Source organism: Pelodiscus sinensis, chromosome 12 (assembly GCF_052426305.1).
Source record: "Pelodiscus sinensis isolate ZL-2025 chromosome 12, ASM5242630v1, whole genome shotgun sequence".
NCBI classification, from domain to species: domain Eukaryota; kingdom Metazoa; phylum Chordata; order Testudines; family Trionychidae; genus Pelodiscus; species Pelodiscus sinensis.
The window spans coordinates 30,767,628-30,791,795 of record NC_143063.1 but is presented as its reverse complement, the minus strand read 5'-3'; the positions used below and the strand labels follow the sequence as shown (position 1 = coordinate 30,791,795).

At 43.0% G+C, this 24,168-nt stretch overlaps 1 protein-coding gene across 2 annotated transcripts in view; it reads left to right on the top strand.

Moving 5' to 3' along the window:
* The window catches only part of LOC102463045 (transcription initiation factor TFIID subunit 4-like), a 274,416-nt gene that overhangs the window by 177,219 nt on the left and 73,029 nt on the right, over positions 1 to 24,168 (top strand). For both annotated transcript variants that reach the window (XM_075940091.2, XM_075940090.2), the window contains exon 14: positions 18,637 to 18,759. In XM_075940091.2, coding sequence (XP_075796206.1) covers positions 18,637 to 18,759 — 123 coding nt within the window. The remainder of the gene's footprint in view (positions 1 to 18,636; positions 18,760 to 24,168) is intronic.

The following is a 24,168-nucleotide window of genomic DNA, read 5'->3' as shown; positions in this document are numbered from 1 at the left end:
AGCAATTAACCACAGAGACTTTAAAGTAGGCTGATCAAAGCTTCAAGGGTTAGAACCTCATGACCTTTATGAAGGCACCAAGCAACAGATACATGTCAGCTGCTTGCTCAGATACCTATAACTCAGCTATGCAGCCACTATACAGCGAGCAAAATCAAAGAACCAATAGCCAGATCAAATGTACCTCACATCATGCTCCCCTGCTACCTCCAAGCAGAGATTCCACAGGGATATCCTCTAGAACACTTGCTAATGGTCTCTGTTCTGGTGTCACTATCTGCTCAGTGAGCAATCACATTAGGTACCTTTGAAAGAACAAGTGGCTTGGGACAGATGGGTATGGGAGGAGTCTCTGCATGGGATACACTCCCAGAGCAGTTGGGAAATGCAACTGGATGGATAGCACATGGGTAGAGTCACTTTAATATTCACTTTAAATCTGTGTATCCCCACAGATATGGATGCAGATATCTGCAGCTCATGTTAGTGGATACGGATGCGGATACAAATTTTATATCTGTGCAGGGTTCTTCACATGAATACAAACAAAAGCATTTTTTATGAAGAATCCTTCCCTGAACAGATGGGAAACTGGTGGTGGGCTGGGGGCGGGGGAGGGAGGAGTTCTGTAAGACACGCCCCACAGGAACAGAAGGGAATGGTGAAGGGGGAGCAAGGCTTTGTGCAATCTTTCTCGGGCCACCCCACTTTCATCTGAAACTGAAATCCCCACCGTCATTCCATTGCCCTGGAGTCCCCAAGCTCCTGCCTCTGTCTGAGGCAGCATGCACCCCTTCTCCTGGGCCAGGTGGCCGTTATGGTCGTTGGGGATTGAGCCCAGCAACAGGAGTGTTCCACGGTTGATATTTGAAACAACTGCTGCCTTCCTGTGCAGAATGTCCTGCTCCAACAATCAGCAACTGAGATTTGCTCACATCCCTCCTCTCTGCCCATGTGGGGGTTGGCCGCCCTCTCACCAGGACCAAAGATTAACCTGTAGTTAGCTGTGGTGCCTCTGGAGGCAGCCCAAAGAACCGCTGTTCCCACCCCACCCAGGCTGCTGTGAGGCCTAGTCATGGACCATCCAGAGGTGTAGCGAAGGGGGGTAGGGAGGGCAATTGCCCCCGGGCACCACACTGGGGGGGGCGCCAGATTGGTGTGGGACCGAGCGCACGCCGCTTTTGAGCTACCGGCTAAGTGCTGCTACGGCTGCTGGCGCCGCTATCTCCAAAGTGCAAGCCAAAGCAGCCAGCTGGGCGGGAGGAGCAGTACTCTGAAGAAAGGTGCGTTCCTCTGTGCCTGGCTGGGGAAGGGGGGGAAGAGAGCACTCCCTCGATCAAATCCACCACCTCACCTCCCCACCAGCCAGGCATGCAGGAACCTACCCTTCTTCAGAGCACTGCTCCTCCCACCCAGCTGGCTCCTTTGGCTTGGACTTTGGAGAGAGCCAGCGCTGGCAGCCGCAGCAGCCAGCACTTAGCCAGCAGCTCAAGAGCAGAGTGCGCTTGGTCCCACCCCACCCAGCCCGCCACCTCCCTGGAGGGGTGGATTTGATTGGAAGAGTGCTCCCCTTCCCCGCCCCAGGGGCGCCGGGCTGGGCAGGGTGGGGACTAAGCACACTCTGCTCTTGAGCTGCTGGCTAAGTGCTGGCTGCCTCCAAAGTGTAAGCCAAAGCAGCCAGCTGGGTGGGAGGAGCAGTGCTCTGAAAAAGGGTAGGTTCCTCTGTGCCTGGCGGGGGGGGGGAGGATTTGACTGAGGGAGTGCTCCCCCCCTGGCACTGGGGGTGCCTTGCTCTGTGGGGAAGAGGGGGGAATGCATGGGAGGGCTGGCTTTGGGGCAGGGGTGAGGTGAGTGTATTGGGATGGGGAGCACTGTCACTGTGGGGGGGTTGGCTCAGGGGAAGAGGTGTGAGTGCCTATGGAATGCGGGATACTGGGGGTGGCTGTCTCTGGGGCAAGGATGGTTGTGTTGTACTTAAAAGTACTGCATGGGATATTTTTTGGGGAAAAGGCAAAATGCCACATTTATTGGTAATACACACATAGCAGTCAATACTTATATGCATATAATACAACGTGCACGCGCGCACACACACACACACACCTTGTTTTCACCAATAGCTGTTCCACCTAACTGCTGTCCAGATTAGTTAGGTGGGGGAGAGTTGGAGCCAGATAAATGCTCCCACGTTGACTGCAAGATGCCTTAGAGATGTATAGTGTCTTTCCTCTCATGCAGAGTCATCATATGCATATGCAGTTAGGGTACGTCTACACTAGCCCCCTAGATCGACCTAGGGAGGCTAATGAGGGCAACTGGAATTGCAAATCAAGCCTGTGATTTAAATATCCTTCGCTTGGTTTGCATGTTCCAGGCTGGTCGCCATTTTAGAAATTGACTAGCCTGAAGTAACTGCCCGCGTCTACACGTGGCAGTGAGACGGGATTCCGGAATAAAGCCCCTAAATCGAATTGGGTGGTAAACCTCATTCCACAAGGAATACCACCTAATTCGATTGAGGGCTTTATTCCGGAATCCCATTTCAATGCCGCATGTAGACGCAGGCAGTTACTTCGGGCTAGTCAATTTCTAAAATGGCGACCGGCCGGGAACATGCAAATCAAGCGCGGGATATTTAAATCGAGGGCTTGATTTGCAATTCTGGTCGCCCTCATTAGCCTCCCTAGATTGATCTAGGGGGCTAGTGTAGATGTACCCTTATTTATCTACAGCACCTTCTTCTGGGTGTTTTTATTTTAAAGCTCCCTCATTCACCTTCAAAAAGGGACCTTCCAAAAGCAGGCGTGTTCTGCTTATTCCCAAGGCATCCATAGGTCCAGCCTTCTTTCAATGAGCCCACTTCACAGGTCCCATTGTTCCTGAATCTGGCTTCCACCTTTCTCCAACCATTGCAAGTGCCCAGAGATGCTTTCCTTTCATGCCTTATCCATTCACACCTCATTCACTCAACAGGACAATCAGTTTAGCAAAGGGGGGAGGGGAGCTAAAAAGTCTACAAGATACAAGGTTTCTGTGTAATACAAAATGTCTATGTTCTGTAAAAGTATACAAAGTTTCTATAAAAGGACATAATACAGGAAACTAAAGACTTATTACAAAACTAAAAGGACTTGGTACAAAGTTAAAATAAAAAAAATGAGAAAATGATTAATACAGAGATTAGTGAGATTTACCTAGAGTTGCATTGGTATGGAGGGGGCTGAAGTGCCTGCTCTGGGGAAGGGCTGTTGTATTGGAATGGGAGGGTGCCTGGCTCTGGGGCAGGGATGAGTGTATTGGGGTTACTTATTTTTTAAAAAGAAGATACTTTATAACCGTGGTCCCCAACACGGTGCCCGCGGGCACCATGGCGCCCTCGGGGGCATTTCCATGCGCCCGCCTGGTGCTCGGGGCTGGCCTGGCCCCGGGCGCATGGCAGGGGGAGCGCCGGCCCCGGGCGCGCGGCGCTGGGTGGGGGGAGCGCTGGCCCCGGGCGCGCGGTGCTGGGCAGGGGGAGCGCCGGCCCTGGGCACTGGGTGAGGGGAGCGCCGGCCCCAGGCGGGGGGAGCGCCGGGCGCGCGGCGCAGGGCGGGGGGAGCGCTGGCCCCGGGCGCGTGGCACTGGTGGGGTACACCGGGCGCACGGCGCATGGCGGGGGGAGCGCCGGCCCTGGGCATGCAGCTATGGGGGGGCGCCCCCAGGCATGCGGCTATGGGGGGGCCGCCCCTGGGGCGCAAGTGTCCCCGCCCCCTGGCGCCCGGCGGGCGAACGGCCACGCCCCCTGGCGCCCGACAACCTGGAAAGGTTGGGGACCACTGCTTTATAACAAAAGGAAAAACTTAAAAAACAATAATCTGGTAGCACTTTAAAGACTAACAAACATGTTGTTGTTGTTGTTGTTCGTCCATCGTGGTCGATGAAGACCTCAACACCACTAAGTGCTTTGAGTCTGGATACAGTGTGTCCAAAGATGACTTATCAGGCCAATTCGGGCACCAAATGTTCTGGAACATGTCGGACAGACATGTAGGCATTGCAGTCGTTGCGCTGGTAGCTTTGGACTTGCGCAGCACGCACTTGTGTTGTGCTTCAGAGATGCACCTTGTTTCGAGAGCTTGCCATCCCTTGTGGATGAGACTGCGCCAGGCAGGGCGGTTGTGTGCCAGCGATTCCCAGGTGGTTGTATCAATTCCGAATGACTTCAGGGAGGCCTTGAGTGTGTCTTTGTAACGTTTCCTCTGTCCACCAAGCGAGTGTTTACCAGTAGAGAGTTCCCCAAAAAGGAGCTGCTTAGGTATACTTTCGTCCGGTATACGAATGACATGACCTGGCCATCTAGTCTGTGCACTCAGCAGCAGAGTGTGGACTGACGGTAAACTTGCTCTAGAGAGAACCTCAGTGTCTGGTATTTTGTCTTGCCATCTGATGCATAATATTCTGCGAAGACAAGTCATGTGGAAGTGATTAAGCTGTCTTGCGTGCCTCCGATACACAGTCCACGTTTCACAGGCATACAGGAGGGTGGTGAGTACCACGGCTCTGTAGACCTTCAGTATTGTTGGTTGGCTGATTCCTCGACGTTCCCATACAGTGGGGTGCAGTCTACCAAAAACAGAACTTGCCTTCGCTATTCTGCATGTGACTTCTATGTCAATGTTAGCTGCATGGGAAATGTTGCCTGCTTCACTACATCCTGGCCAGTTTACCGCGGCTGGTGGGAGTCCCAATATGGCGGTCGAACAAATACAAATAAACAGATTAAACGTATGGTGACATCACTCACCATTGGAACTTGGAACGTGCTCACGCTTTTGGACAACCCTACAACAGACAGACCAGAGAAAAGAACAGCCTTGGTTGCGAGAGAGCTTGCAAGATACAACATTGATATTGCGTGTAGATCATGCATGTCAGACTTGAAGCCCTCTGAGGCCCACACAAATGAAAACTGATAGCTTTGAGGGACACCAAAGAGAATGTACTTCTATAGGGCAGTTGTAATTATTTATTATTACAGATTATGTTTTAAGTATTTTTTATAATATTTTTCAGGTCTTGTTTTAATATAATACAATAATTGGTTGTGTAAAATTATTTGCTTACATAAAATGATTTTTAATTTAAATATAAATTTAAGGTACTTTAAAAATTTTTATATGATACATAACTTGTTTTGTTGAAATGAAAACAGGTATAGGCCATGGTCAATCAAATAGAACAGGTTTTTGTGAAAATTTCAGATACTTTGTAAATCTGAAATTTTGCATAAGCATATAATTCTTTGTGCAATTTGAAAAAAATTGACATATTTATTGATATAATATTAATATACATTTTGGCTATGTCTACACTGGCATGAATTTCCGAAAATGCTTTTAACGGAAAAGTTTTCCGTTAAAAGCATTTTTGGAAAAGCACATCTAGATTGGCAGGATGCTTTTCCGCAAAAGCACTTTTTGCAGAAAAGCATCCGTGGCCAATCTAGACGTGGTTTTCCGCAAAAAAGCCCCGATTGCCTTTTTCGCGATCGGGGCTTTTTTGCGGAAAACTACTATGCTGTCTACACTGGCCGTTTTGCGCAAAAGTCTTTCGGAAAAAGACTTTTGCCCAAACGGGAGCAGCATAGTTTTTCCGGAAAAGCACTGATGATTTTACATGAGATCTTCAGTGCTTTTCCAGAAATTCAAGCGGCCAGTGTAGACAGCTGGCAAGTTTTTCTGCAAAAGCAGATGATTTTGCAGAAAAACTTGCCAGTCTAAACACAGCCCACGTGATTTTATTTAGGAATAAATAAATAAAAACCAAAACATTAACAAAATATTCCGCTCCTTTCCCCCACAGCCGGGCACCCCCATACTAATCCAATCCCCCTCAAGATAGTTCTACTGTGATCTACTAACTGATCTAATAATTGATCCAAGGATCTGTGGCTATTAGTAATGTTTGTGATTTTTTTTCTTATGTTCTTATTTTTTTGCTGACTTAGAAATAATAACAGATTTACAGTAATAAATGATTGGGGGGACAGGTGCAAATTTGGGCTTTGCCCCCGGGTGCAAAACATCCTCACTACGCCTCTGGGACCACCAAATCCCATTTACCACCTCTCTGCTTACCACGTATCCCCCCCACACATAGAGAAAGCTCCCACCCACCATGGCACAGTGGCAGTTCTGTTCCTTTCCCACACAGAACTGCTGAGGAGGAATAGAAGGATCCACCGCCATGTTATGGAAGGGAGGGAGATTGGGAGGCGGCTGCTGCAGTGACTGTTCCCCCCCCCCCACCTCCTGGAGATCCACCTGCTCACGACCACTTAGTCACTTTCCAGCAGATGGGAATCAGAGAGTCCAAAAACTGTGGGGAGTCATGGAAAGAGCAGCATAGCAGCGCCCCTTTTGCCCCTCCCCGTCCCAAATTAGGTAAACTTTGAGCACTTATGAGGGAGGGAAGGAGAAGGGCAGCGGTATCAGTGCACAGGACTGAGGCCAGGTACAGAGCTGGGGGGGCTCAGCTCCCTCCAGCTAGGTGCAGTTTGCATGTCCTATGCAGGCCATGTGGTGGCTGCCCAGCTGCTCTTGTGGTGGGACAGACATCTGCTACATGGCTCTGTTGAAGAGGTGGGTGGGGCTGAAATTTTTGGTGTACATCCACGCAGGCATGCCCTTAAAAGGGAACCCTACTCCTCACCCCTTTGGGTATGTCTACACTACCCTGCTAGTTCGAACTAGCGGGGTAATGTATGCATACCGAACGTGCAAATGAAGCCCGGGATTTGAATTTCCTGGGCTTTATTTGCATAAGCCGGCCGGCGCCATTTTTAAATGCCGGCTTGTTCGAACCCCGTGCCGCGCGGCTACACGCGGCACGGGCTAGATAGTTCGAACTAGCAAGCCATTCCGAACTATCTGTACGCCTCGTGGAACGAGGTAACTGGTTATCCTCGTGGAACGATGCTAACTGGTAAGCATCAGCCTTATCGGGTAATGCTTACCGGTCACAGTTAACTGGCAGCTCCGCTGGGCTGGAGCACCCCCAACCCGGCTGTAGCAGCATTTGTGTCAGTATCAGATATAGCATTTATCTTTAATGTTCTTCATAACTTAGCCCAGCAAGGCTCAGTGACCTAGTAACCTACTGAGACATTGACTCCCACCTTCACTTTGCTAGCCTTTACTTACTAAGTCAGCTTCTCACTTTAATACTGTTGTTTTTTCTCCCATGCTGTTTCTAATGCATAGTAAAAACACTCAACTCCCCAGCTGCTGTCTTATCTCCCTTCAGATACCTCCATAATGTTATTCCACAATGTATTCAACAGACAAATAACAAACTGTAAATATTCTTCTTCCTTTTTTTGATCCTTTCCTGCCCTCTTCTACCTCCAGCTTTTAAAAAAGGAGAAAATACTTGCAATACATGTAACTAATAAAGCTTTACCATATTAATTTGCTTGTGTATGTAATCTCCATTCCCTGCCCTTCAACTGTTGTGCATCTTTAGATTGTAATCCCTCCAAAAGAATTGTCTCATTCTGTATTTGTGTCTCATCCAGCACAGTGAGGTCCCAAAATATAATGAACCCTGTGGTGGTGCTATCATAATATAAACCTTTACTACTGTTGTTACTAGTAGGAATCAGCATATTGGAGTCCATACCCATCCTGAGTAGTGATGGCATTTGATAAGATAATACTATATTAACAATCATGGCGGATCTACTTGGATTCCAGTAGCTCGAGTGTGATGTGCCAAGATTAGGATTTGAACCAGTGTATGAAAGAATATGCTTATAATGACTGGGAATTTATAATAACCAGAACCAGATGAATGTGTATTCAGCCAAGTTTTTATATTTGTTATTAGAGTGTTCTGCCTATCAGTTTTTATTGGTGCAGAAACAATTGAACACTATGTTCCAAAATATGAACTTTGATTAGATGCTAAATTGAAATAATAGCTGTTTTTTGAAGCTGCCTATGATCTAGAATGTGCATTCATTTTACTAAATTATATTGGCTTTTAAGTGGAAATAATTGTGTGTGACAGTCATGGCGTGGAAGCATCTAACTACCTGCCTGCAATGGTTTGAGTGCATAAAGTAGTAGGTTAGGTACATAGCCCCCCTTAAAACAAAGATTATGTATTTTTATTTCAGAAATACTTCCAGTAGTGGCTTGTTAATTTTATTTTTATTCAGTACATTTATTAACAGAACAACAGGTCCATCTTATTATGTATGTCACAACATCTCCTAAGATTTCATAGCTATATACGTTAAAATGTGATGCATTGGAATATAATTTCCTGGTTCATTTTGGTGGAAGCGTCTAACTCACATCCGTCTTTTAACAAGTTCTGGAATTTGGTAGATAAAACTCTCTAGTATGTTTGCATAGTTAACCTTAACAGATCTCAGAAGACCTGAATTCTGTTGCTTTCCACCTCTAGGGATATTTGCTTTCCCATTCTCTCAACAGGAAAAAAGTCTATCTACAATAGGAGTTCCAGCAGCAGGCATGCTATTTAATTTTCAAAGTTAAATAAAGAGGATTCAAATCTGTCATCTTCACTTGTGGTGTGAGGTAGGGATGTTAAGGGCTAGTCGACTATACGATAAGCAAATGCTTATCGGATAGTCAGTCAACTAGTCGATTTCTCCCCCCTTTGCTGCCTGTGTCAGATAGAGGCACTAAACAGAGGAAGGGGGAGTGGAGGTACTTCAAAGCAGCAGCGCTGTACAGCTGAGCCCAGGATCAGCTGTGCTGTGCTGCCACTTTGAAATGCCAGACGGCATTCAAAGGGGCAGCACCGCACAGCTGATCCCCGGCTCAGTTGTGCAGCATTTCTGTGCATGGAGACAACGTACTCTTGTACATTTTGAAGCTGGCATGCTACTCCAACCTGGCATTTCTGTGGAACCCGGGATCAGCTGTGGAGTCCCCAGCCGATCCTGGGTTCCACTGAAATGCCTCACAGAGACCGGGATAAGCTGGGGACTCCCCAGATGACCCTGGGCTCCATGTGGCATTTCAAATTGGCAGCGCAGCATGGAGCCCGAGCTCAGCGGGGGACTCTGAGTCCCCCGCTGATTCTGGGCTCCATGCTGCGCTGCCAATTTGAAATTCACAATTACCCCTGTTGGGGACTCTTGTACATTTCAAAGCTGGCATGCTGCGTGCAGACCGGAATCAGCGGGACTTCCCGCTGGCCCTGGGCTGCGCGTGGAGTCCTGTGTTCCTCCTTTGAAATGTATGAACACCCCAACGGGGGCTTTTGTACATTTCAAAGGAGAAATATGGAAGTGCCTAACGAATAGTTGATGGAAATTCCATCAACCACTCAACTGGTAAATTAACCGTTACTTAACATCCTTAGTCTGAGTAACATCCTTCTGGCTTTGCAGTAGTTAACTAATGAGAAATGTCCTCCATGTGGTTTTCATCCAACAATGCTAGCTCACAAAGAAAAATGCTTTTATATGAGAAAGGACTTCGGTATGTTAAAATTCTTATGAAATAACAATAACTACTACATATCCACGTAATTTTCATCTGCAATCAAAGTACACTAAAAATTAATCCTGGTCAGATTAGGTCAAGGGCAAAAGGATAATGAAAAGACATTTTATTTAAAATTTTTAAAAATGCTATTAGTGATTAATGCCTTTAAAAAACTATAAAATGAAATGGATTTATGTATTTATAAATACTGAAAGACAGCTATCAAGGAACAAGCTCTTTTTCTTGTATAGCATAGATCATTGTTTCCCAAGTGGTGTTCCGTGGAACCACGCGGTTTTGCAAAGTGAAAATAAGGATTCCATGAAAAGATTCCATTACAATAACATTTTTTATTAAAAAAAATTAATATTATGTGATTTTTATTTTTAAATATGTGCAATTAAACTAAATGTTGATCTCATGACCTCGTTTAGCATTTGTTTATTATTATTCTTACTTATTTGTGGTCTTATTTTTCAACTCCATATATTAAGACTGTTATTAGGGGTTCCACAAAATTCTTTCGAGTTTAAAAGGGTTCCGTGGCCAAATACAAGTGTGAAACACTGGCATAGATTGACAAGTTTTTTTATATTCTAAATACATATATTGATTATCAAAAATGTACTTGTCTTAGTACTATCCTTTCAAAAGAATCACTATCCTCATTCTAAAGATTTAAGACTTATTTTTCAGTTGTATAGCATATTAATTGTCAGAAAGCTAGTTAGTGTGGTATTGAATAAGAAATGCAATAAGAAAGCGGTCGATAAAAAGAATGCCTTACTATAGTCAAGCTGTCATAGTCCATTGGTTGATGCATTCTGTTGTATTTAATAAAGCTATACCTTTATTAAATGAGGCAGTGTTTGAGTTAGAGAGAGTTGGAGTGAAAAAAAAAAAGCTAGGGAGCAAGGGGAGAGACTATGATAGGTAACATGAGGGAAGGGAGATTGAGAGTGGCACAGGTGGGCTGAAAATCTGGGATCGGGCAGGTAGCATAAATGGGATGGAGTAGGGGAGTGATGGAACAAGGTAGAAATAATGACAACTTTCACATTCCAGAGGGAATAATCTATCTTGGGATTCTAATATAAATTTAAAATAGAAGTCAGTGAAAAATGAAGCTCTAATCTTTAATATTAAATATCCATATAATATGAAAAAGTATAAAAGTATATACGATGAGCTGGTTTACTACTATTAAGTATTTCCTAAAATTTCACAAGAGAGTATTAAAGGATTTGTGCTTAAATTTACACTGTAAAGCAGTGTTTCCCAATTATTTTTGACCACGGAACCCTTTCAAACTCAGAAAAATTTCAAGGAACCCCCTAACCAGGGATTAAGTTTGTCGAGCAAAAAAAAAAAAAAAGAACCACCCAAACACACACAGACTGCCAGTACACCACAATTGGTAGTAATAAGATGCTAAATACGGTCATGAGATCACCATTCATTTAAATTCAACATATTGAATATAACACCATTCATTTATATTCAACAAGAATCATATTAAATATGTACAAAAAATAAAACTATCAAATAATATTAATTATATTCATAGTTTTCAATGCAAAGAGTGGTTTTTCTTCTTTTCTTGGCAAATTCTTTTTATATTTGGTTTAATACTAGAAAGTTGGATTTGCATATCTGGCGCAGCATTCGGTTGATTTCTGTATTTCGTTTTCGTTGCTGCATAGTTCGAGAACCCAGTTTCGCACAAGTATGTACTGGCAAAGGGTAACAGCTGACGAATTGCGCGTCTTGATAAAGATGAATATTCTTGACTTTGACATAAGTCACTCCAAAATGTAATCAGAGAAACTTCTTTAAATTTTTGTATTAATTGGCCATCTGAAGCGATTTCAATTAGGTTTTCATAATCTTGTGTAGAAAAACTGACTGGCTTTTCTGTTAAACTTAATGGATTTCGAATCCAGTTATTGTTGTCATTGATGTTTGAAAAATAATGATGTTCGTGTATAAATCGCGGAGATGATCTGCAATGTCGCTGCGAATATCTTCATCAAGTTTGTATCCATTTTCTTCAAGGAAATCATTCAGAGTTGGTAAACAATCCAAATCATTTCATCCTACAGACGAGATCCAAAACTGTAGCTTCCGTGACAATGACAAAATTTTGTCTTTCGCATTACAGATATTTACATTCTTTCCTTGCAGCGACAGATTTACTTCATTTACTTTTGTAAAGATGTCTGCAAGATACGCAACTCTCGATAACCACAAAAAGTCTGTTAAACGATCAGACAGTTGGAATTTGTGATCCATCAGATATATGGAGAGCTCATGACGCAACTCAAATAATCTAACCAGCACTTTTCCTCAGGATAGCCACCTGACTTCTGTATGTAGAAGCAGGGCTGTGTGCTGACTACCCATATCTTCACACATAATTTTGAACAGTCTTGATTGTAATGGTTGAGTTTTTATATAATTAATAATCTCTACTGCTTCGTCCAACACATTTTTAAGAGAGGGAGAAATATTCTTAATTACCAGAGCGTGTCTGTGAAGAATGCAGTGACTGCTGGTGCAGTTTGGTGCTACATTTTTTATTTGTGTTACAGCGCCAGCCACTGTTCCTACCATTGCTTTGGCACCATCACTGCACACATCAACACATTTTTCCCAGCTTATTTGATGTGTTTTCATAAAGTTAATGATACAATTGAATGTATTCTCACCAGTTGTATTGGTTTGCAAAAATTCACATAAAAGTAAGTCTTCTTCAATAGAACTATTAAAATCATAACGGACATACAAGCAGAACTGCAAGACCTGCAACGTCAGTGGACTCGTCTAATTGTAATGCATATGCATCACATAAATGCAGCCGAAAAATAAGCAGCAAGATCGTGAATACGACGTGTGACAGTATTGTTTGATAGTGGCACAGCCTCAACTTTTTTACTAGATTCCTGATCCAACATACACATTACAATATCTTTTGCACATGGTTTTATGAGTGATTCCCCAATAGTGTGTGCTTCTCCGGCGAGCGATATACGATAGCTTACTTTGTAAGACACCTCTGTTGCATTTTCATTATCAGATTTGGCAATTTTTGACATGAAGAGATTACTTTTTTCAAGCCATTCAAGCTTTTGCTTAAAAAAACTAATGTCTTTATCTTTGTATTCTGGATGATTTGTTTCAAAATGTCTTTGCAATTTAGCAGGTACTAAACAACTATTAGATAATCTTTTGTTGCACACTAAACACTGGGCACCTGGAGCATCTTCATTTCCATTGCTTGTGAATCCAAATGCCAAATAGTCCTCACAATACCTGTGTTTCTTATTAGTCAGCTGAAATTTTTCATAATTAACTTGAGCTGCCTCAGTATTTTCCTTGCTGGTTTCAGTAAAAATATTGGAGTTTGAAGTACTCACTTTTCTCTTTAAAGTTCCTTTTTTTAACCAACGATCCATGGGGAATTTTGATATTAGATTGAATTCTTAAACTTAAAGTCATACACAGGAGCCACGTGTCCTCACAGTGTGTATGGGGATTTGTTCCGATCCTCACAGTGAGTAGGAGTTCCGGTGTTCCACTCACTGATAGTACTCCCCTCTACCCCCCCCCCACACACACATGCTGCCTTTACCAAGGGACCTAGCAGCAGCAACAACTGCTTGTCCCGCTTCTGCCCGATCAACCCAAGATCCCTCTCCCGCGTCCCCCACTGCCGCTCTGCTTTTACCACCGGACTTAGCAGCACTTACTAGATCCCTTGGAAAAAGCAGAGGACACAGGAGAAGAATTGGGTTGATGGGTGGAAGGAGGACAAGCAGCTGTTGCTGCTGCTAGGTCCGGTGGTAAAAGCAGAGCGGCAGCGGGGTCGTGGGAGAGGGATCTTGGGTTGATCGGGCAGAAGCAGGACAAGCAGCTGTTGCTGCTGCTAGGTCCCTTGGTAAAAGCAGAGCGGCAGCGGGGGACACGGGAGAGGGATCTTGAGTTGAAGGGGCAGAAGCAGGACAAGCAGCTGTTGCTGCTGCTAAGTTCAGTGGTAAAAGCAGAGCGGCAGCGGGGGACGGGCGATGTCTGAAAGGGAAGTGGGGAAGGAGCCAGCATCTTTGCGCACCGGGCTCCTCTCTGTCTCCTTATAGGCGGGGGGGAGGGGAGTGTTCAGGTTCTCGTGGAACCCTTACGTTCACTTCGCGGAACCCCAGGGTTCCGCGGAGCACCATTTGGGAAACACTGTTGTAAAGAATTCTCTTGACTTCTGTGGGAGGACTGTTTGTAAAGTTAATCACATTTTCAGGATCAAGGCCTTTTCTGGTAATTATAATGTCATGATAGTGACTCTGTAGAAACAGTTGAGAATGTAATTTCATTGAATATAAACTTTTAAATGATCCTTTTTGACTTATTTTATCATATTACAGCTCAAAGATGATTCTTTTGAAAAAGTTTTGAGTTATACAGCCTCAGATTCACGTCAGAACTTTTTAACAAAGCAGCTTATTTTTAAAATGTTAACTTGTTCATCTCATTGACGGCAAATGTCTTGAACGTAATCATGTAAAACCAACCTGATAGCTTTCTTTGATAGGATAACAAATCTTGTGGATAAGGGGGAAGTGGTAGAAGTGGTATACCTAGACTGTAGTAAAGCATTTCATACAATCTCATATTATCTTCTCATTAATCTACTAGGGAAATACAACCTAAGATGGATACATAACTGGTTGGATAACTGTTCCCAGAGAGAATATCAATAGTTCACAATCATGCTGGATGGAAATAACAAGTGGGGTTCTGCAGGGATCAGTTTTGGAACCAGTTCTGTTCAATATCTTCATCAATAATTTAGATAATGGCATAGAGAGCGCACACATAAAGTTTGCAAATGATACTAAGCTGGGAAGGGTTGCAAGTGCTTTGGAGGATAGGATTAAAATTCAAAATGATCTTGACAAACTGGAGAAATGGTTTGAGGTAAATAGGATGAAATTCAACAAGGACAAATGCAAAGTATTCTACTTAGGAACAATCAGTTTCACATATTCAGAATAGGAAGTGACTATCCAGGCAAGGAATTTTGTAGCAAGGGATCTAGGAGTCATAATGGACCACAAGCTAAATATGAGTCAACAGTGTAATACTGTTGCAAAAAAAGCAAACATCATCCTAGGATGCATTAACAGTTGTGTCGTAAGCAAAGCATGAGAAGTAATTCTTCTCCTCCACTCTGTGCTGATTAGGCCAGATTTGGAGTACTGTGAGTTCTGGATGCCACATTTCAGGAAAGATGTGAACAAACTGGGGAAGGTCCAGAGAAGAGCAACAAAAATGATTAATGGTCAAATAACATGACCTTTGAGGGAATATTGAAAGAATTAGGTTTGTTTAGTCTGAAAGAAGACCTAGAGGAGACATGATAACAGCTTTCAAGTACAGTTTGCAACTCTGAAAACCAGCACTCTCTAGTTCAGCAATATCCGTGGTCCAGCGTACCCCCTTACTTTTATCTCTGTTTCCAGGTCTATGATACTGTGATATTTGAAAGTTTCAGGGGGGTAGCCGAGTTAGTCTGTAACTGGAAAAACATAAAAAACAACAAATAGTCTAGCAGCACCTTAAAGACTAACAAAACATGTAGAAGGAATCATGAGCTTTCGTGGGTACAACCCACTTCTTCAGATGACTGGAGTATTAGAAGTCCAAACATGTAGATTGAATCATGAGCTTTCGTGGGTACAACCCACTTCTTTAGATGACTGGAGTATTAAAAGTCTATTGGACTTTGTTAGTCTTTAAGGTGCTGCTAGACTGTTTGTTGTTTTTTAAGTTTTATGATATTTGAAGTAGTTGTACACAAAGGTAATAAAGTTATAGAGCTGTGGGATGCAATTTTCTCTTATGAGATACCTGTGAACTGGACAACCAGATGTTCACACATTGTATTGTGTATGTATCTGGAGTTTCATATCTGGAGATGTATTTTTACATAGACACACACACACAGATTGTACTAGGCAACATAAATGAGGTATATAGTAACAGAGAATCCCTAGCTGCAAAGCATATGGTCTACACAACATATGCAAAAGATGGGAGGGGAACAGACAGAGGCTAGGTCTACACTACAATGTTAAATCGGAAAAAGAAATGCAATTTGCGGTACGCAAATTGCGTATCTTTTTCTGATTTACTTTTGAAAGAGGGTATTTTGAAATTTAGCACATCTATATCGCACCAAATGTCAAAAGAAAGTGCTTTTTTGACACATTCTTTATTCCTCATAGAACAAGTTTTACAGGGATGGTGAAAGAGTGTGTCTGCTTTTTCAAAAAATTTTTCAAAAAAGCAGACGCATTCCTTAGATGTGGCATTGCTTTTCTAGGATACCTCCAGTATCCCAAAAAAGCAATGCAGTCTAGACGAAGCCACAGAGAGGTGAAGTAACAGAACAGGGTCGTGTAATAGAATTTATGACCTTTGACCTTCAATTCAGCATCATACCTACTAGACCTTACTTTTTTTTGTATTATATATACTTTAGTCAATTGCACATGCACTCTGTGTTTACTTGAACAGTCAGTATTGTGGTAATTAAAATAAACACTAGGCACATTGCTGTATAATATCTAGTGGACAGTATTTTAAAATACAAATGAAAGGACAAAGAAGTAAAGGAATAAATGGATACTGATCCACTCTGAAGGTTCCCAAATCTGCCCCAAACTAATCTAGACTTGGCAGACTTGAATGTGAGGGAGGATTTTCCCCATTATGCAAAATCTACAGCAATGCCTTTTTTATGGTTCAGAATTTGCATGTGCAAAGTCAAAAAATTCTGAATTAGGATCCTAAGAACACCGGTTCAATCATGTTATGTGTGTATATTAAACATTCTAGTTAATTCTATATACAATAATACAAAATAGTATATATATACCCAAAAAAGGACTGAGGTGCAGTTGGTCTAGGTGTTCCAACTTGGAATGATGTATTTGAATAATATCTTTTGTATTATTTTAGTTGCCTTTCATATGACATTTCTGACTGTAGCCTCCCATGACATTAAAACTCTTCTCCAGTTCAAAATTTCACATTCTGGGCTAGCCCGCTGCTTTACACTCTTTGTCTTAGATCATGCTAAGCCAGTTGGCCCTAACTTAAATATTCAGCAGACTTCTGATAATTGTGATAACCCTTATAGGCTGGCAAGCATGGCAAATTAGCAAAAAGATGATTGATCTTTTTTATATGCAGTTTTATCTTCAACCTTTCCTGGCTATGTGTTAGACTATAGTAATAATTTCTTCTCTAAGGTATTTGCCAGTATCTAGATTTGCACATCTATTTACAGTTGCCTTGAAGCCTCATAATTACAATACAGCTGAAATGTCCATTTTCTTTCCCTGACTACAAATAGGGATCAATCGAATTTTAAATGACTGCTTACGGGCTAGCTTCCAATCATGACCTTTGTAAATGATTAGAGCTCACCACTGTTCCTATCTACCTTGAAAGGGTAAGCGGGCAGGTCTATCCAACTGGCATTTAATCTGGAAGACAGCCAAAGATATTTGAGCTAAAAACCTAATATGAGTTGGCAAAGCAAAGTGCATATGGACATTTGCACTACTGTACAGACCCTGTGCCCATGTTCCACTTTGGTATTTAATTAATTCTATTATCCTATAGATGGTTGAGCTGTATAGATGTATATAATTTTTGTGTTGAAATTATTATGCAAACTTTAAGTTGCAAAATAGACATAACTTAAATGTGCAGTAGGAGAAGATGTCAAAGAATAATCAAATTTAAAATGTAAATATATTACATTTAAAGCATTCTCTTTCTTTGCCAAAGTTAACATATGCAGTTAATCTAGTTAGAATAAATTACAATAACAAGTAATTATAGAAATCCAAAATTATGTAGGAAATAAGACATTTAATACATTTCTGCTTTTTTAAACAGAAGGTGAATTGAGAAAACACACAGCATGTTCTGTTTGTTTATTTAAGCACTTGATCACTCAACAGACATTGCATATTGTATGTGCAATTTGCAGTTAAATAATTACTGAGTCACTTCTAAGCACACCTGCCAATTCATGTTTCCTATCATTGAAGGGCTGTTTGTCACAGTGCAATGTGACAAACCTCAGACCACTACTTAAGCACTTAAAACAGTGTTTTATAATATTTTGTGGTAGTTATATGAGTGAGAGATTAAAAAGTAAAATCTTCTTTTGAATAAACCAAATCACTGCAAAAATGTGAAAGTAATGCTGAGACATGAATTATTGTGTCTAATTAAAATGTATGTGCTACATTGCCTAACCAAAATTTTAATTTCTTTTGTATAATGTTAACATGACTTCAGTAAAGATTTTTTGTCCACAATCTGTTGAAAATGTGGTCATTAACTCTTTCTAAAGGGATTGTGCAATGTATAATGAGTAAAACAATCTGACCTTTTCATCGTAAGTCTATCGTATGTCTTCCTATTTTCAGTTCTCCCCCTCTTTTTGCAAGAAACAATATCTGACTTGTAGATTGTTCATATTGCTTTCCTTGCTCTAATCTGTGACTAAACCCTAATCCCTTACAGAAATTGGAAATTCAACTTTTCATTACTATATTGCCAGAAAAAAACTTCCTAATGTTCAGATCTAGATATTTTTGAATACTTTCTTAAGATGAATATTAAATATGGGTGAAATAGTAAACAAAAGACTTCAGATTTTGAAATGAAAGGAAATGTTTGAATTATAGTGCTATTTTACCTTTTCATTTACACTTAGAGTCTTCATAGAAGTCATGGTCTGAAGGTGTATGGTACATACTACTTGCCAATGAAGTAAATTTCACTGATTAAGTCAGGGATTTTCAAAGGAAGCTTAGTGATCTGGAGAACAGAACCCATGGAAAACAATAGGATTTTTGCACCTAAGTCACCATAGTGCCTTTGAAAATCTCACCCTGACACTGCATGTTTGAGTTGTTAAAATCTGTTATAGCTATATACACCATGATCCCGTGAGGCATTTGGGCACTCTCAACTTTCAGCACTTTACATGATTAGGACTGAGAGTAACATTTAGTATGTGAATGAAATTTAATGTTAGCTATTTTTTCCCCCGTAATAGATGCAGCAACAAGAACTAGCACAGATGAGGCAGAGGGATGCCAACTTAACTGCATTGGCAGCTATTGGTCCACGGAAGAAACGGAAGCTTGATTCACCTGGCTTACTTACCATAGGTGGAGAGGTAAAAACACAACAAAAAACTATTGCATTCATTGTGAAAATCAGTGTTTTTGGAAACACACTAGTAATTACTGTGGGATACTCCTGAGTACAAATAATAACACCTATCCAGTGAGTTGGTGTTCTTAAAAAGGCAATTCAGACTATTGAATTAGAAACAATACAGTTCAGATGCTTTGATTTTAACATGTTTCACCATCCAATATTCCAAAGACAATAAAGTAGAATAAATTTAACGTAAAAAGAGATCTCACTTTTGTTACACTTTCAAGAATTATCTTTCAGTATATAATTTTAAAAAAATGATCAAAAAGGACTTGAACAGAGGTTTAATACTGTTTTTTAGAATGCTTTTAAAAACTAATGGTTCAGTTTGGGCAGCTAGTGACCCACACAGGAAAGGTGAAAAGATAGATTAAATCAGAGAAAAGTGTCAATGGAAATACTTGTGGAATTGTTTGAGATTTGTGTTGAGAGCTTGTTTGTCGCATCGGTAACAGTCCATCTATGTTACAACTGTATTACAAAATGGCTGTGTCACAAAATGGCTGCCTCCCTTACACTGTGAAAGCACTGTTCCATTTTTATAGTGTAGGAAAGCCCGTATACTATACAGAATAGTTGTCTCACTGATAAAGCCTAAATCGTAGACTGTTCCAGCATATATGTATTAACCACTGGTGAAACATTTCTATTTAGATAGAACAATTCTTTGTACTAAAGAGCATCCATCCATCACAGTAGGTACTTCGGTCTGGATGCAGAACCAGATATGTTGGTGTGACAGGGCGTCCGCCCTGCACTGGCCCTTTAAGAGCAAACCTCGGCCTGAAGCAGGGTCTGGGAGTTTGGCCCCAGCTGAGGCCATGTTGGATGATTGGGGCCCAGCTGGGAACCATATAAAATGATGGGCTGCTGCTCCCATAGGGGGAGAGCAGTGAGAGCCTGGCAGCTGAGGGAGAAGGAGGCTCCCTGGAGCTAGGGCAGGGCTGGGGAGGCAAGGCGGGGCTAGGCGAGCTCGGGCCAAACAGAACCCCAGACTGCGGGGCTTGGTGAAAGGCCCGCTGAGGAAACAACGACCCCCGGAAGGGGGACTCAGAGACTGCTGTGGGCACTGCCGGAGGGCGGTGTCCTGAAGAGGAGGCCGCGGCCAGAAGGATAAGGGGGAAACACTGCCAGAGGAAAGGTCCCCGGACACCAGAAGGAGCTAATTCTGTGGACAGACTGCTGGGGGGCTACGGTTGGTGAGGCATTTCCTTGTTGCCTGTGATTTTTCACAAGTTACCAATTCCTCCTACAGAGCAGCAGGAAGCTTTAATCCCTGCCTCTGAGTTCTTCTGAGGAAAATTCCAACATTTTCTGTCAATTTTTGAACTAATAATTTGACTTGCTTGATTCTAATGACATCCCATAGCCAGGTTTCCCCTTTGGGGAACTTTTCCCCCTCACCTCTTCTTCCTTGTTTGATGTGCTACAATAGCTGGTGCAAAAGTATTTGTTGAGTTTGATGATAGTTAAGTTTCCCTCTGTGCTATATTACAAAATGGACCCAGTTTTCAGTTGCAATGGAGCCCTGTCTTCTGACACAAAAATACATGTATTTTTAGCGTAAATCCACCCCAAACAAGCCATCAGCGGGTTTTTTGCACTAAGGTCTCGCCTCCTCTTGTCTTTTCATTCATTGGGTTTAATACACTGTAAGAGTGACCACAATAATACAGATGGAGGAATGACTCTAAGAACCTTATCTGGATGAAAGATGGAATTAGCAATCAGTACCACATTTGTTTAAAAATTAAGCCTTCAGTGAAAGGATAGGTCTTTTACACACTTGAGCCATGGAGAAGGGAAATCAGGGAGGCTTCAGCTGTCACTCATATTGAAAATCATATGGCGGGGTGAAGGTTACTGCTTCCTCTTCGTTTGATCATTAGGAGCTGAAATAATGGGAATTTGTCAGCCTGAATAAGTACTGCCCAGCCAGGGCTGGTCACAGACTTTGCCAGGTCCTGGGCATTTTGGAAGGGATGGCTCCAGGTCTCCCATGAGGGCAGGGCATTGAACAGAAAAGGCTGAGCTAAGGACAGCCATCCTCAGTGCTTCCTGTACTGCACTGTGCAGGCCTCTATTGGCAATTTAAAGGGTATGGAGCCCTGGGCAACTGTCCCCCTATCCCATTTCCCCATTGGAGCCCCTGTGCACAATCCTCTTTGTCCTTGACTGACCTGTGTCTGAGTGGCCAGTAAAGGAGCTTTTATCTTCTAACCTTGTGTCGGCTGATGAAGAATCCATGAGTTGTGTTTGTTGGCACACATGCTAGGCAGAATCTGAATTCACCACTGGAAAGGGTTAGTAATAGGCAGTTGCTTAATGGATACTGCCAAGAGTGTAGAAATCCACTAGAATAAGGAGCAGTCTTTGTGACCACATAACCACAAACTGTGGGTCTGCAGTCGCACAAAGTGTTAAATCCTGTATATATTCCTTAAACAGCAATATTAAAGCGTATAAAAGGGAAAGTGTAGATGGAGATGTTTTCAAAGCATCGTGTGAGGTTTTAGCCACAGGAATCCCATTGACTTTGTTTGTCTGTTACTTCATTCAGAACCTGAAAATTTAATTTTCCAAAAGTTCAAAACAATGAGAAGATGCAATATATTAAAACTTAGTATCATATTTAGAAAGGATCTGAAAGTTCATTTACATACATAATCCTTATTGACTGAAATTTAGCTGTTTCTTCCTCTACAGAATGCAATTGTTAGTTATTGTTTCAGTTTTGTCTCCTTGGCATTTGAGTATATATTTTAAGGTACTTATATTGGAAGTATAGTCTTTGGATGTTGCTTAACAACAGGATTTATGTAAGACTCTGTAGTGCAAAGATTTCATGCTACTGGTAGTACAGAAAGTGTTCTCCATTTTACCGTAAGTTATGATAATTATAAGTTATGATGATGATCATTACAGACTAATAGTATTGCTTGGATTCATCTCTATTTTGGGGGCAGAAAATGCATTAATAATTAATACTGGTTAAAATAGTAATTCACTTTTAGAATATACATAATTGTGAAAAAGCAGTTTCAGAGACTGGGATGATTTTGCCTTTGCTGAGGTGAAAGGTTTGGTTATGCCTGGAAAATGGGAAGTGTTGGGAATGGGACCAGAAAGGGAGGGGGCAGAGAGAGAAGGAACACGAAAGGAAGGGGCACAGAGAAGAGAGATGTGGTACTGAGAATGGGCTCTGGGGGCAGCTGCAGCACCAAGAGTGGCCAGCAGAGCTGGGGCTCCAGCATCTTGCCTGCCTCCAGACTGGTAGCCCTACTGCCCCATACCTGGACCCTGCTCCCCTTGGGGAGCCTGCAGGCTGTGGGAAGGTTGCTGGAGGGGTCAGCCTCCCCCCTCCCCGACAGCCTGAAGGGGCAGCAGCCCCCGGAGCCTGGCCCTTCCCCAAACAGCCTGCAGATCACAAGAAGGGAGCCGCTGGAGGAGAGGCAAAGGCCGGGGGTATCCCCTGGAGCCTGGCCCTTTCAGACAGCCTGCAGGCAGTAGGGAGGGGGGCAGGCGCTGCAGGAGGGTATAGCCCCCAGATCTTCCCCCTTCCAGATAGCCTGCTCTTGTTGGGAGGGGACAACTGGGAGGGTCCCGCTGGCAGGGGAGCATTGCCCTGGCCGTCTGAGAGGAGTCGCCACCAGAGCAGTGCCAGCCTCACCACCATGGGTGGCACCTTCCACCCTGGCCTGAGCCTCATGCTGTCAGTCCTGCACCTTGCAATTGCCTTGACTTCTGCATCCTCTTGTCCTGCCCTGAGCTCTCCCCACCTCCCAAACCTTTGCCCCAAGCCACGTACCTCCTACCCCTCCTCACTTCCGAACTCTCACTCCAGCCTTCATTTTCCTTCATTTTCAAAAAATACAATCATTGAAATGAAGCACATATATTATTCATTTATTTTTCCAAAAAAATTACTTCAGTTAAAGACCCATGCAACGCTTAAGCAAACTTACCCTGTGTTGCCCAGGTCCTTCAGAGCTGGGCCTTGGGATGTGGAGAGGTGGTGCAGAAGGCTGGGGACCAGGGGCATGTTCTCTTCCCATCCCCCAAACCTTCCTCCACCACCCACATGGGGCCTGTTCTTTCCCCCTCCTCAGGCCACATCCCCAGCCTGGCGAGGGACTGTTCTCCCCTTCCCTCAGGCCACCCGCAGCCTGTTCTTTCCCACCCCAGGCCACACACTCCCAGCCCTCCTGGGACCTGTTCCTTTTGCCCTCCCCAGCCACCGCCCCAACCCATTCAAGGCCTGTTTTTTTGCCCCCACCCAGGCTGTCCCCATCCTGCCTAGGGTCTGTTCTCCCCTTTTCTAGCCCACCTGTGGCCTGTTCTTTCCCTTCTCCTGGGAAATTCCCCTCGCTGCCAGGGGCCTGTTCTCTCCCCCCAGGTCAGTGAGAGGGGAAGGGGTTTGGAGTGGGGGTGCTTTTTACTGGTATGTGGGCAGACAAGGTGGTGGAGCTTTAGCCCTGCTGGCCACTCCATTGGTGTTATGACTGGCCATTGCAGGATAGTGCTCCCCTGAAGGATTGCTGCTGTCTATGGCTACTCTCATATTGCGTTCCTTGGAAAAGCAGCTCCTCCCTTTTCATATTATGGAAAATAGTCCTCTTCCTACAGCTTCCGGTTCTCCTGGCACAACCAAACCCTGACCTTGTTTTAAGTTGGGAAAAAATTGAAGCCGCATACCAAATCTGGTGGCCATAGCTTTTACCATTTAAGAGGAGTCGTTGAACAAACGGACTCACATATGGATGCACTCTAAAAGATAGATAGATAGGTACTCAGACTGGGCTGACACTTTCTCTCTATGTATATGTATATGTATATGTATATGTATATGTATATGTATATGTATATGTATATGTATTTTTTCCCCTTTTATTTTCTGTCTGGACTAACTTATGTAGTTCTCTGTGGCTTTGTCTTCTCATTCTCTATATGCTTTATTCATTCTGTGATTAATCTTTCCTTGTCTTTTCTCCTTTATGTGATCCTGAAAAAATGCAACTTCCTCTGTAGCAACTAGGAGCTCAGATTATTAATATAATTTAATTCTAAAAGAGAGGGAAGGAGAAAAGGAATGTAGAGTGCCTTTCAAAGAACTGCACTTGAGCACTTCAGTATGTAATTTTTATTTGTTCATCTGATTTCTAAAGAAGTTTTGGGAAATTATGATCAACTGAATCATAGAATCCTAGGACTGGAAGGGACCTCGAGAGGTCATCGAGTCCAGTCCTCTGCCCCCGTGGCAGGACCAAATACTGTCTAGACCATCCCTGATAGACATTTATCTAACCTACTCTTAAATATCTCCAGAGATGGGGATTCCACAACCTCCCTGGGCAATTTATTCCAA